The sequence below is a fragment of the Pygoscelis adeliae genome, unplaced genomic scaffold (assembly GCF_000699105.1).
Source record: "Pygoscelis adeliae isolate BGI_AS28 unplaced genomic scaffold, ASM69910v1 Scaffold157, whole genome shotgun sequence".
NCBI classification, from domain to species: Eukaryota; Metazoa; Chordata; class Aves; order Sphenisciformes; family Spheniscidae; genus Pygoscelis; species Pygoscelis adeliae.
The window spans coordinates 2,327,896-2,343,257 of NW_008825107.1; the positions used below are offsets into that span (position 1 = coordinate 2,327,896).

The 15,362-nt window shown below is 41.3% G+C and overlaps 1 protein-coding gene across 1 annotated transcript in view; it reads left to right on the forward strand.

Annotated features, from left to right (window-relative positions):
* The window catches only part of NR3C2 (nuclear receptor subfamily 3, group C, member 2), a 209,436-nt gene extending 195,484 nt beyond the window's left edge, over positions 1 to 13,952 (forward strand). Inside the window, exon 8 of the mRNA XM_009327495.1 lies at positions 10,183 to 13,952. Coding sequence (XP_009325770.1) covers positions 10,183 to 10,338 — 156 coding nt within the window. The 3' untranslated portion in view covers positions 10,339 to 13,952. The remainder of the gene's footprint in view (positions 1 to 10,182) is intronic.
* The last annotated feature ends 1,410 nt before the right edge of the window (positions 13,953 to 15,362 follow it).

The following is a 15,362-nucleotide window of genomic DNA, read 5'->3' on the forward strand; positions in this document are numbered from 1 at the left end:
AGGAGGATTAATGTTAGCTGTGACCCTAAGTTAGACACAGCGCGAGTGCGCCACGCAGAGTATCCCGCGAGTCGCTTCTCAATGAAAGGTGCTGGATTAGTGTATCGCGCATCTAACATGCCTGATGTGCTAATAAATGTTGAATTAATCTGGTGATCTTTTACAGCTGGGGTTGTAGTAATGATGACTTTAAAAGATGTATTAAGACCTTGGAGCCATCTTTGGTATTTGAAGCTTTATTTGAGCTTTTCAAGTATAAGATTCACTGTATTGTTAGGTTATTTCTACCGCCCTGTCTCATTCCAGTGTGAGGTGTTTGTTTTACATGCATCAGGTGTGAGATGTGATGAATGACATGGGAAACTAAAAGTTTAGTCCCAAAACACCCAGGCTGTTGATGCCTCAGCCCAGAGTGACTCTGAAGGGTTGTGGTAGGTGCCTAGTGCACGGGACCAGCTCGTGATTTCAGAAGGGGTATCCGTAATGTTGAGCTGTTGAGTTGGGAGCAACCTGGTTCTAGCCAGAAAAATGGTAAGTGCAGAGATTTACCTCTCCAGATACTTTGAGCAGCAGCTGGGGTCTATCTCCGTGCTCTCCGTAACAGAGTCTGGAGTCCCCAGAGAGGAAGCCAGTGACCCAGCTGTAATGGTCTCCTCAAGCTGAGGGGTTTTCCCCAGTGCCCCCCAAGAGTGCCCTGGGCACCAGCCCCTCGCCTGGGACCAGCAGGGCCGGCGCCCGTCCTCTCTGAAGCTGTGCTGCGGTGCAGCAAGTGACAGGAGACTTGTGGGGCCAGTGAGAGTGACCTTTAGTCGTGTTTGGGTACCAGAGAGGACGGGTCCCGTGAGCAGAGGCTGAAGCCCAGCAGCACGCGCTGATCACCTCTCAGTAAAAACCGGTAAACTGCAGCAAAGGAGAAGACTGTCCTACTCCATCCTGGGTGGGCAGAGAAGTAATTTTGCTGCATGACAAACCCTCAGCACTTGCTTTCAGAGCCTGCATATAAATGTACTTCTTTGTACTCGGCTTAAATTTCATTTTTGTGGAGACAGTACAGTACAGTGCACTTCAGGTCAAATCTGTATAAGAGCCTGAGGTCTGTTTACAGAATGTACATATGGAATTATTTTTCAAATATTGTTCTGTTGTTCATTAAAACATTGCAAATCTTAGTGGGAGGCAGGGAGAGTATTATTAGTACTGCAGTAATAGCTCATTCTTCAGAGATCGGGTTTCACTTGCTCCGTGCCAGCAAAGGAAGTTGTAGTGTTTCAGTGGAAAGAAAGGGGATGGGTGATAAAATCATTTGCAAGATATTCACATCTGAACCTCAGGGCAGCATAACAAACCCCCGCATTTATGGAGTTTTCTGATCCTCTTCAGAATAGGCAGTGTCTATGATTTGTTATTTAAATGGGTGTGTTTGTGTGGTTAAGGTGACTGGATGACAGACTCGCACTTACTGAGAATGCTACTGTGTCCTACAGACATTTTCCAAAACACAGCATTAACCATTGGGAGCCGAACTAACCAGAGGAAACAGACTGCTCTGCATTTTATTTAATTTTTAATTAAGCTGTTTTTATATTACTTTTGTTTTAATAGAGCACTTTCTTACAAAGGACTTTTTAAAGAAAGTGCCATTGTCAGCATTCTCCGTTAAAAAGACTGGTTGTCTGCACAACAGTGCTTCCTTTCAGAGATTGTATTGGAGACTTGTTCAACAAAGGCACTTGTTTATTTTTTCTCTTTAAAACTGACTTTTTGCTTTTGGGTTTTTGAAATCCATCAGAATAAGTTTAGAGTGGTGATAATATTAATGAGAAATGGGAACTACTCTTCTCCCCCCACTGCCTGTTAGTGCAGAATTTCTCCGTTCTGTCAATGTAAATGCAAATTTTCTGCTTGATTCCTTAGTATAGGAAGAACACTTTTTCAGCTGTCACCTATCTATTTTTCACTTACTCCATTATCATTTTAGAGGATCAGAATATATTTGGTGCTGAGCGGTCTAACTGGAGCTGAGGCCCCATGTTTACATTGCTGCTGTAGCCGCAGCATTGGCATTTGCAGCGCAAGCCTGAAGGGACTGGTGCAGAATTCATGCTTATTCAGCCCTCCTGCTGCCTCCAGCTTTTCCATCAGAGCAAAGCAGCATCTCGTCATTCGTGGAGTTCGCGTTACCTGAGTGTAGCAGTAAACAATAAAAAAATACCGCTCCTTTGCACCTTCACACTTGCTTTCATCGACCTCATTTTTAAGTAGTCTTTCTGAGGACTACGTGAAATAAAGCGCATGGGAATATCAAATTACAGCCTGCTTGGCTTATATAATATGAGGAAGAAAAAAAACCCCAAACAAGATGGTTTTACATTGCTCCGTATACTAAATCATTCATCCACGCAGCGAACATATGTACAGGTAGAAAAGTGCCGAGGTGAGGAAAAAAGAAATTTTCAAGAAGGCCAGGTAGGCACTTAAGTATTTGAAAAAATCAGCAACTTTATTTAATGATCCTTAAAGCCTCAAAGCAGCAAAAGTGCGACTGAAAAATAAGAGGTCGAAACCCATCCCGTGGGTGCGCGTGTGTGCGCACACCTGCAGTCGGCCTTAGGAGCATGCCTGCAGGCTGCCGTGTGGTTTGCGTCACTGCTGCCGTGCACCAAAACGCTCTTTACTTGCATGATGCTGTGTGGAAGCAGTGGTTGCTGATACAGCAGGCGCTGGCCGACAGCGTCAGTCTGGTTACGCAGCACGCCCTTCCTCTCCCACGGCGCGAGATGACTGAGAGGATAGGTTGTGGCCATTTACTTGCTGTTGTGCTATGGCTCAGCCTTGCTTGTGTGGATGGACCCCAGTGTGGGTATCTTCTGGGAGCACTGAGGGCAGCAACGTAATCAACATACTTCCTTCTTGTAGCAATTGTATTTCTAGTGTTGTGGCTGGCCTGCGTGCATCCTTTCAGGAAGCAGCGTTATGTGTTGAGAACCATAGTGTAGCAAGGACAACCGGCCTTTCTACCCAGGACATAAAGGTTTCGGCCTCGTGCCCATGAATGGCCGTGGGCATTTCAGGGAGAGATGCATACGCAGCGCTTGGACGTAGGTGAACTGCGTTATGTGATCAGACAAACGGCATGCAGGAACATTAGAAACAGATGTACTACACATGGTATCAAAAACTTCATTTGGATCCTCCTCAACATCTCCTGTTGGCTTTGGCAGGAAGGGTTGTATCTTGCATGGCAAGCCTCATTTCATATAGAGAGTGTAGTGTATGGTTAGGCGGTTTGCAGAACAAAAGCTGAATTTGGTTTCAATCTGGCTGATACTAAACAGACTTTGCATTAAGGGGGCTTTTGTTTCGATGCCATGACATTAAACCCTAATGTGAACCTTCCCCTTGTCTTGGCAAGGCAGAGCACTGCACTGTCATTTGCTTGTTGATATTTTCTGCCAAACAAAAATAAATTCTTTAAGGCTCATGCTGCTGAATAATTAATTTTTTATGGTTCCTGAAGGGAATACTTTATAGCTGAGGTGGATCTTTCCATAGGCTGAGAGCGCCAGGATTACACTCACTGAAAAAGCTGACAGTGGGAAGAAGGGCACAGATCCTCGAGGGGCAGGTTTGCAATGCACGCTGTGGTGGATGCAAATGTGCCTCTGCAGGTGCTTAATCCCACAAATACAAAGCTGCAGATGAGCCCCTCAGCTGTTGCCAACACCTTTGGGTGCACTTACTCCTGCTACTGATCTGCCAAAGTTGTGTCCCACTGCTGATGAGCTGTTTGGAGCCTTGTTTTAGTGCCAGTGCCTGAATTCTCAGAGTAGGCATTTTCTCTGTTTACTCAGAGGCTAGATCCGGTCCCTACTCCTGGTGTGGCCCCTACAAAACCAGCAGCGATGTACGTAAGAGTGTGCATGGGTGTGTGTTGCAGCAGCTAATATGCATCTATCAAGTGAGAAATTGATTCCCAGCTCCTTAATGTAGATGTGGGCTACTCTGAGGGTCGTCGTGCTCAGTTTGTGATGGTTGGATCTCTTCTCCTTCACGTTAATAGGCGTTTGTTGGAGGAGGGCAGAACCCCGCCACTGTCAACAGAACAGCGAGGGGGACTTGGCTCAAAATTTACCCTGGCCAAGGGCTGAGGATGCTTCACTGGTGTGTGATACTGCGGGTTTGCATGCATCCTCCAAGCATACAAAATGAGTTCGACTCAGGTTCCTCCATGTCGTGTCCAGGTGTCAAGTGCTGTGGTTTCGGTGTGCACATGTTTATGAAGAAAACCTGAAGAAATGAGTGCAGTTCCTGTATCAGATTAAATGCACCTGTCCAGGCAGAACTAGGTTCCACACTCGCTCTGGTCAGATACTGTTAGTGGCTAATCCATATGCATTTTATCACCTTTTACTCCTTGCTAGCGTGAGGTAAATACGCTGCATAGGTGTAATCAGAGGCTGCATCCCTTGGTCTTACCTCGTTTTCCCCGTGTTTGTGGGAGGTTTTACTCTTTGGGTTAGAGTTCAAGATTTCATAAGCAGCTAGGAATTAGCCACTGTGGCACCAAAGGACATCTGTACCTCTGAGAATCAGCCTGCGAGCCGTGCCAGGGGGGGATAATTTACTTCCTGAGCCCTCAGAGTAATAATTAATTTACGTCATGGGATTTTCATAGGACTGGGAGCAAAAGGGAATATAGTGGTAATGGAATAATCAAGACCTGGCTGGCAGTGGTTTTCCTTAACCTTAGCAGTTGTGAAGCAGGAGCTTTGTATCCACAGCGTGAAGAGGAAAAAGCAGGAGGTTGCAATAGTCCCAAACTCACCCAGGGCTCTTTGCTGCCCGGGGGAAAGGAGGCTGGCTGGCCTCGGCTGCTGCTTCTTACCTTAGCAGGGCAGCAGGCTCCTGGCTTCTGTGCAGTTTGAAACACGCAGGTTTTGAAAGCAAGAGACAAAATACCGCTGCTCAGCTGATGGGCAGCAGCTTGTCCTTTCAGGCAGCCTGGCTCGGTGCAGGTAGTCACCAAGGCTGCGCAGTTGCATCGTGTAGAGCTGCAAGGTTGCCTCCTCCCAACACACACCCACTCCGTGCTCTGTAGGAAACGGGCAGAGACCCATTCCTGAAAGGGACAGAGAAAGTTTTTGGAGTGTCATTTTTATATGAGAACACTGAGGTTTCTGACAGTAATAGCTGTAGCTAATAATAGGAAGAAATTACTCAGCATTGTGTTGTTACCCTACTGCTGTCTTAATTGCTGTATCGGTAGGCTTAGTCGCAAAGATGCTCCTGATAGAGAAGTGACTGTGGGCTTTCATACCACACTCAGAGATTGTGAGAGATTTTGAAGTCAGAAAACTAACTGAGCACAGAAATGTGCACCCTTGCAAATCAGACAGTTCTTTCTTACCATTTCTGGAAATAGAAGGGCATGGTGAGATTGCCAAACTGAAATAAATTCTTTTTGCTGTAAAAAATTCTGCAAGTGCTCAAAGGTCACTGTAACTGTATTAACTTCAGGGACTTCATTAAAGGATTCATTTTTTTAATTATGAAGAACAGTATGGGTGAAAAAGTCCATTTTATGGAAACCCCACCCTAATAACAGAAAATGATGTTTGATTAATACTCCTATTTCTTAGAGGTGCTTAATACAGCATACAAATGCGAAGATTGATTAAGTAAAAATCTCAGAATTACTAAGACTGCTGTAGCCTTGAAAATGTTTAAACGCAGCACACTCTCTGTAGGGTAGTGATGAGAGACAGCTTCATAATTAATGACTGAAGTGGTGAAGGGTTATAGCTAACAGCTGATCCACTTGCCGGCAGAAGAGCTGTCATGTCTTGCAGCAGTCTGGGTGACATGGACGTGATAATTCTGACCTGTGTGTCTGCATGCCCACAACCCAGCTCATATTAATTTATTTAATTGTACTTGCCTGCCCAGGGAGGCTGCAGTCTCTGTTCTGGGAGATACCCAGGACCCAGCTGGGCAAAGCCTGGCACTGCCTGGCTGGGGCAGGCGGTACCCGAGCTCCTGTCCCCCGGCACTGGCCTGATTCCCCTGCTTGCAGAGGGAGGCTTGCAATGCCGTCAAAGGCACCGAGCCATGTTTTATTGACAGCTCCAAAGAGAGTTGAATGACTACCTACTAAAGCGGTAAGAACGATGTCCTGGTTGCATCCCAAGGAAATGGGAATTATTTTAGTTGTGGCCTTAGCTGCCCTGTCTGCGCTCTGCTAAGCTGTAACTCTTTAGAAGCGTGCTTCGGTAGCTGAAATAATTGGAGATTGTAAAAGTAAATACGTTTCTAGTCACTGTTGCACTGCTTGTGAAAACAGTGGTGCTTTCATTCACACTGCTTAATTAGAGTTGCCTTTCACGCTGCTGTACTGGAGGTGTCAGCATTTCCAATATAAACGACCAGAAATAGAGGGTAGAAGCGGTCAGGTAAAATGTAGTCGGGAGTTCTTAGAGCACAGGGATTTTACAAGCCTTTGAAGAACAATCAGAAGTATATTTGATCTAGAAAATTTGTAAGCCAACTTCAGAGGTGCTGGATAGCTTGTGTTACCTCACTTATAACCTGTGGTGTATCAGTCACTGTCACTGCAATGACAGAGCTTGTCTGTTACAAAAGAAGGCAAACTTTTTCATTTCCTTACTGAAGAGGGAACTTCTCTTTTAAAGCAAAAGACTAGCTAAATTATTTACCTGTTATAAATCAAAACTATACCAGACAAATGTTGCTTAGGATGCAGAGGCAGGTACTCAAATTTCAAAATTAACATTGCCTGTGGAACCTGAATTTTTCATCCCTTTGGTGCATTTTCATGCCAAGGCTGCTGGGCTGCCGGAGGGGGGGATGGTACCTTTGAAAATGTATGAGAACACGCCTGCAGAAAAGAGCACTGCTCGTGGCTCAGTTCTCGGTCTTGCAGCCTTCTCTAGCTGACCTTATCATACTGTTTACATTTTAGTACTTCTGAGTTGGCCTTCAATCCTCCCGCATTCATTCCTCTTTGTTTTAAATTAGTGCTAGAAATACTTTCCCAGCCCCAAAAGCCACACAGCTTTTAAGGTTGCAGTTAAAAAGATCCTGACCACAGTCCCGTGTTCCTTGTGACAGACGCGGTGTGCTTCCTAATACTCCCATTTTCTTAAGGCGGTTGATTATTGTCAAGTATGTTAAAGTTGATCACTTTGCTTGAGAAAGAGAGGAACAAAAGTTTTAGCAGACTAAATGGGTATAGAATATATATTATCCTTAAGGCTCCAAACCCAAGTATTACATGATAGGGGGTTCTAAATTTTCTTTTAAATTGCTGTATAAACTTAATCTTTCTCCTCTGTGGTGAGACCCACAATGTCCTATGTTATGATAGTACCCCGATCACATCCTGGTTTTCCCCAACTGGACTGCTAACTCATTTATTGTATAGAACAGATTATCCTCTCTTCATGAACATTATTATTTTTCATTTCCCCTTTTGTCCACATATTCACCAGACATACGTATGTATTTGATACTACTAAAAGCTTGCTAAGGCAGAATTAATAGGTTCCACGTAGGTTTTTCTGTGACACCTGTCTCACTGCATTCAGAGGCTTCACACGAGCGTGATGAGGCAGGAATTGGCTTGAATTGCACAGAAGGTGAGCCATCAGCACAGCGAGGATGGTTGGCAGTGTGACAGAGATGACCCCAACCCCCTTCACGTAACGTTCGGTGATGTGAAACTACTCGTGTTCAAGTTTAGGAAAAGCAGTCCATTCATCAGGTCATTAGCAAGGTTGTGTTGGGGTGCAAGGCTTAGTTTGCTTAGGTGCTGGTATTTGATGACACAGGCAGGGAGGAGGTAGTGGCAATTACACCAAGAGACAGTTTTCCTTCATTTTGTTTGGTTTTGTGTTATGTTTGGAATATTTTTGGCACACGGTATATGCTGAAACAACCTCCTCCTAATGGGTGAAGTAAACCTTTGAACATCAGCGTTTTTTTCCCTTGGAAACCAAATTATGTCTATGCTACTTATTTAGCATGCATCTGTTTAATTAATTAGCATTGCCTCATAACATGCCAGATCATCGGGAATGAACTAAGCAACAGCAAACAGACTCGTGTAGTGCTCAATAGCAGAAAGCCGTGCATTCGAGTGATCTCAGCACTTCTCTGTGTTGTTCATAAATGGCTTGTATGTTTGCAAGAACAGCTGTGAAAGTCCTGAAAATAAGTAATAAGGTATGGTGCTACAGGACAGTAGTCTGTTGCTGCCTGGTTTGTTTTGTTTTTTTTTTAATTTCCTTTTCGGAAGTCCACTTTTATTTACTCTATCTTTAACACGGGCTTTACTGTGGAGTGCAACTCTACAAGTTAAGAATTGAAACGACAAACTTGTGTTTGATAAACTACACAAGCAGAAGTGGTTTAAAAGTCCTTTGCGAGGACATAAGGCACCAAAATTAAGCTGCGCATAACTTCTGAATTTTTAAACAGCAGAGGCTCTAGTTTTTCTTCAGTTGTACAATGCAGTAATTTGGTGAGCTGCAATGGAAATTAATACGCTAACTGAAACCTAGACGCACTTCATTCATGGGTGCCTCAGAAGCTGACTTGCCTCTGCCTCTTGACTGACTTGTGTTGTGTTTTTCTTAAAGATTGCAAAGGGTCCAACAAGTACGGCTTTAGGAGACTCATTTAGATCACAGCAACCAAAAAAACTAGTCTTGAAATAACATTCTCTTGCTACTGAAGTTCATGAACAAGTAAAGTACTATGTAAAACTAACCCAGCAAAAGCCTGCATGCATGTAGGTTGAGCCATGAGCTTGCTTGCCATGCTTTTATCATTAAAATAGAAGTAAGTCCCTGAGCAGTGATGCTGGCCTTGTCTTCACAGTTCTCTCGCTCTAACGGCATGTTGTTTTATAGCAAAGATAAGCTGCAGTTTGCAATTTTGTGTGGAGAAAATAGCACAAAACAAGAGACAAAACAAATGAAAATGCTCAAAAGCCAAAATTAATGTTCATTCTTGTAGTGTGATTAAGCTTCCCATAACACGTAGACCAAAACGAAGCTCTGCAACTGACAAATGAGAACACCACAACTTGAGACAAGGTGGAAGTAGGCGGACTAAATTTATCGGTGCTTTGAAGACTGACGGTATTTTTTTCCGCACACCAAAAAGCTCATGGTACCTGTATGCCATTTAGTACTTCAGCTCGCATTCCTGTTACAGCTGGAGACCACCTTTGTTAGGATCACAAAATGGCTGTCAGTTGCCATTTGGGAGAACTGTGATAGGGTTTCACCTCGGAAAACCTCTGCCACCCAGAGGAAGCCAAAGGAGTGCCATGGCGCAGCGTAAGGTGCGGTTTTGTTCTGCTGGTGGAGGTGGTCCCGCGCTGACAGATGACTCGGGACGTGTGGTGTTACAGAACAAAGCTCCCTTCTCTGTCATTGAAGAGCTAATTAGAAATTTTTATCTTTAAAATTCTCAGCATTATGCTTAATCTACTGAGAGAAAGCAAAAGAAGTGTGCTGTTAGCTACCACTACAAAAATAGAGAACTTTGGGGGTTTTTCCAAAAAGAAATACTTCCCTGAATATCAGGAAAAAAGCTTGGGGTGTGTGTATTAAAACATGCATTCATAGATAAATAGAAGTGCTTTACCAGAGGAACAGTTTCACACGGACTGTGATGCTATAAAACCTGAAATGCTACAGTGTGACACAGCAGTCGTGTTGTTGCGCTAAAAACATCAGCTGCTCTGGCAGTGGTAGGTTGCGGCCCCTGGAGCGTGCACTGACGTTAACGATTTAACGAACGTGTATCCAGCTGAAATTTAGAGATACAATAGTTTATGGCTGATCTAACCCTCTGGGCAGAAGGCTTTATTTTCATAGACATTGAGTACATTACATACATATAGTTTTCATGGTGGCCAGTTGCCTGTTAGTGAAATGAAAAGTGCAGTTACGCTGAAAAATCAAATCTCTGGTATCTTAGTTTTTCCTAGTTAGCTGATTTTTAACAAGATTTGAGTTCTTTTGTTTGCTTTTTAACCCCTGCAAATGGACTGTAAGATGCCATTTCTTGGTAGTAATCCATTATCAATAAGCTGTTGTTTGCATGCAAAATCCTCTGTGTTTTTCCTAAAAAGTGTTTCTTTCTGCATTTCAGCTTGTTAGTGACTTATTGGAATTCTGTTTCTACACCTTCCGAGAGTCTCAGGCACTGAAAGTAGAGTTTCCAGCCATGCTGGTGGAAATCATCAGTGACCAGCTACCAAAGGTGGAATCTGGGAATGCCAAGCCCCTGTACTTTCACAGGAAGTGATAGAAAATGTCTTAAATGGAAGAACTTTGCCTTAAGTTTCCCTGTGTTATTCCACACCCATGAAGGACCCAAGAAACCATATTTTAAACATGCTATTTACACTTGTTCAGCAGTTCTGAATAGTCTAAAATCGTATGAAGGGTTTGGGGACTGGAAAGCAGTTGACTCGGATTTGGCAAGACCTAGATGTTTGGAAATTACCCCATAACCCTAAAACACTTAGAAAATGTTCCTGTTCCTCTGGATGAAAAGCCATATCTAGTCAGTAACTCTTTGATTTTGATATTTTAACAGATGGAGTTTTAAATATGCCATGTAGTTTCTGGTATTGTTTGCTTGTTTTAAAAGGGTTCAAGAACTAATGAGAACTTTTTAAAGCTTACCCTTGGTTTGCACATAAAACGTAAAGTCAATATGGGGCATTAATATTCTTTTCTTGTAAAAAAAAAAAAAACAAACAAAACCTATATATATACACACATATATACACACACAAACCCTAATGTGTAAAGTAATAACAGAACATTTGGTGTGGAATACTCTGTTATCCCCACCTGTGGCATTTGTTATCCCATGTTATCCCATCATAGATGATATACACTGTGTTAAGTGTCCATTTACTATTTAATTAAAAAGGATAAGATGTGAAAACAAATGCCCTGGTATCAATTTATAGTATCTATTGTGCTGGCTTTACAGATAATTTTTTGCAGTCTTTTGCTGTACTGTACATTGCTGTATGTATAAATTGTGAAGGACCTGAAATAAGGTGTAAGGAACTTTTGTAAATGAGACAAAAAAATCTTTAATGGTTAATAGGATGAATGGGAAAGTATTTTTGAAAGAACTCTATTTTGCTGGAGACTATTTAAGTACTATCTTTGTCTAAACAAACAAGGTAATTTTTTTGTAAAGTGAAATGTTCTGCATGCATAATGAACCGTTTACAGTGTATTTAAGAAAGGGAAAGCTGTGCCTTTTTTAGCATCATATCTAATTTACCATCCTACAGTATCCGTTGTAAATAACCACACTTAACCTTTTCGGTTGTATTTAAGCCTTTCTATTTTCCTCTGTATTTTTCTCCCTTTTGTCTCGCTTGCAAGCGTACGTGACTTGAGCACATCTCAGAAATCCTGCTTCATATTTCTGTCAGAAACTACACTATGTTGCGTTTGCCACTTTACGAAGGTTTCATTTAACAAGACAAATTACGGTCTCTCCAAAGCTTTTGCCAGCTTGATGATCTAGTGAGTTCTTCCCCTCTATTCCCTTTCTCTCTCAGGGGAACAGGGGCGAATCAGATGTTGAATGAGTTTTCTTTTTTTTATTAAGGTTTCCCAGATTGTTTGTTTTTCCTTTGAATACTGGATACATAAAACATCTTAAAAGGTCAGATTATTATTTCAGATGGGGGAGAGCGGTTTCTGATTATGATGACGGGAACATGCAGATCATTACAGTAAGTATATCGAACAGATTTGTACTGGTGAGCGGGATGGTAAGGTACCGAGAAGGGCAGATGAGCTGAGTAGAATTTTTAGTGATAAACTAAAGCCGTATGTAATTTTGTAAGCATTTTTGTAATAACCAGAATACATCTGAGAAGACAAATGTTCACACTACAAGTTCAACTCAGTTGGTCTGATTTTGTCTCAAAAATGTTTTCTCTAGAATAAGACTGCAAGAAAAAAAAATTTTGAGGTGATTTTCGCTATTTCACAATTTATAAGCAAATACAAAATTTTGGAGTAGAATAGAGGACAGGTGAACTTTTCTGAGGCTCAACTGTTGCTACCATATGCTCATGTTTAAATAGAATAGTTTTTCAGAGTCCTAATCTATAGTGTTCTTTCTGGGTGCCACTGGTATTTTTGAGCTCTAGTTTGTCCCTTGGCCGGTCAGAATGTAGCATTTCTTTTAAATGGTGGTCGAATTAAGAATTCTACACCCTTTCTGAGTCCAAATTTTGAGGTGCGCTTTGGTGCACTGAAGACAGTCAGTGCTACTTGTCTTTTTAAATGACACCTGCCTTATGCAATGAGTAACCTGTAAAGACTGTATTCAGAGAGGTTTTTTTATATATAAATATATACATACATATATTATTTGCATTTTGGAAGTCTAATTCATAGGCAGATCTTTAAATACTGACCTGCACAGCAATATGAAAGCCAAACTTCCAACGTGAGACACACAGCATGCAGACTGGTTGTTTACAGTAAAGACACAGTCATACATCCATCTTTTCATTTCCATTTTTTTTAAGTCTAAACCAGAAAATTTCAAAGCCAGGTTCTGGGTGAATACAGTCTGCAGCAGCTTTTTATATTAACAAAGTTACTGCCTCCTTTTCTGTCTCAGAGTAACTTTGCTTGATTAAAACAGCAAAGCCATATTCTACACTTCACTGTTAAATGCCTGTCCCAGTCCAAATTGTTGTCTGTTTGCTCCTATTTTTGTACCTTATTACTTTTAATCTTGGTTTGGTACAATTCATAATTCACAGAAACTTCATATAATTAAACACACTAAATTAGTTTTAAAAAGCAATTTATATCTTTATGCAAAAACGTCTGTCTGTCTTTGCAAACAACTGTAAGCAGATTATAATAAATCCTTTACTTTAATCACCTGTTGTTTATGAAACCATTCATTGATTATTATTTTTTGCTAGAGATCATTGAAGTAATAGATACAATTGGATATAGATGTTGTAAGAGGCAGTATTCTCTTATCGAGGACACTTAAGCAGAATAGCCATCACTTTTTTTATCTAAACCTGTGTACAGCAAAAAAAAAACCAAACCACAAACCAACCCTAGTTTTTAGCTACCGGGAAGTTACGTTCTTTTGAATTTGTTTAGAATGAAATAGGCATTTGTCTCCTGCAAAATACAAGACAAACTAAAACACCTTTTAGAAGTGGGCTTCTGTTCATTGAGCTAAATTATTTTGTTGTAAGAAGGAACGGGGATATACAGCAAGAGCATTGTATACACAGTTAAAAAATGTAAAATAGTGTTTAATGTACTGCAGTGGGTATTTCAGGAATACTACACATCGTGCGACTGAACAGTTGCGCAAAATAAAATAGAAAAGACTAAAGTTTGCAATATCAAAATCTTATTAAAAAGATACTTTACAATCAATAATGCAAAAAGCTAATTCACAGGGTGGTGTTTTTCACTGACTTGTTTAAACATTTATGAAATTAAACAATTCTACAGTTAATGCACTTTTAATTGTTTATTAAAGATCTGACTTTTTCTTTTTTTAGAGCAATGTTTTCAGCTGGAGGTCAATGACTTGATAAGATAGACAGCAGTTCTGAGGCCAGGAAGCTCAGAGGAATGTTTAAGAATTCTTGGAGTTTAAATAGATTCCTGGATGAAAATTAAAAGCAGCCAGCAGTATGGTGTAAACAGTAAAATCTATGCATAATGATGCATTTATAATTAGGGGTTTGCTTCTGTATGTTTAAAGCTTTTTAAATAAATAGAAAATATTGTTTGGTCTTTATGTTAATGTCTGCAAGTACCTATTTTTCTTTTTTCTTTTTTTTTTTATACAAATTGTACAAATATACATGAATTAAACTGGTTTGATTGCAAGTATTTCTTGCATCTTAATCTCAGATAGGTGCTGGTGCAGCGAGATCCTTAGGGACAAGCTTCTGCTCACCTAGAAACGATATTAAGTAACTAACAATGTAATATAACATCTTTCTTCATACATCCAGAAGTTTGGTTTCATCAAGCCCTATTAATTTGGATGACGCAGCAGGTATGATGGCTTCAGCCAGAGAGCAGCTACTCACACTGTAGAATAAGGAACGCCCAACCGTGAGGAGTTTGGTTCGCTTAACCCGGATAACTGCGCTTGCCAAATGGCGTGCTGACACTGTTACACGCACAAGCTACATCCCCCGCAAAGAAACAAACCCAGCAACCTTCAATAGCCAGACAGGTCTGGCTTCCAGTTTCAGTTAACCTACAGCTGCTGTACCCGTTGACCAAAGTTAGAATTTCTCTCATGGAAATAGGGGTTCGCTATTTTATAAACACAAGGTTTCCCCAGGGACTAAATCAAACTGCCTTCTCAGGGTCAGTTTATAATTACAGTAAGAGAGTTAGAAGGGGAAATAAAACTCCCGCTATCCTGGTTTGTTCTGTGCACTGTCTATCTCAAAAAATCACCGCTAAGTTCTGCACGAAGCTCGGTCTGTGGTGCAAGACCACCATTTAATTGCATTTTGGTTTTTTCATGACAAAAATCCTTGCACCTGCCTTCTGTTCGCTGAATTGTCAGAAGGAAAGAACAGTAGAGGATCAGCAGTGTTAAGAAAAATTTCCCATATGTTTACAAGCAGATGTATCTGTCTCATGCTGTTCTAGAAATAAGAAAACGCTATCACTACTTCAAAACATAACAGAACTTGTAATCTGACTTCAAGCTGGGACGCTGCTTTCTTTCAGGTATCTACAGAGACTGGGAGTTTATGATGAGTACAATATTACTAAGATAGAAAGGAGGGAAAAAATGCCCTTTCATTTCAGACATTTTGCCATGCCGTAAGGTTTTTGAAAGAACGCTTTAATTGTAGATGTTGGTAGGATGAAGTTTATTTGGTGCTTACCTGTGGTTACCGCAAGCACAGATGAGGGCACACTGTTGAACTCTAACGTAGAAAACGATGTCCAAGGCACATTCAGCTTAAAAGCTGAAACTCCAGTGAAGACTTTCAGTTAAACCGTGTTTAGCACTGGTGCATTTACATCCTACAAAAGCCCTCTGTCAGCAACTTTTCTCTTTAAATTGCAAACCAGGTAAGAATTGCGAAATGGATTAAGAGAAGGAGAACAAGGAACAGAGCATTGAGAAAGGCAAGTTTCTCCTCGAGTCTTTTCTGCAATACCATTACAGAGGCTCAGCTAGCAAAAGCTATAAGCAATGCAGCAGGAACACTTACTTCCATTACAGGGCAGATAAATCGGCCAATGAGGCTTTTTCTTTCACTCCTG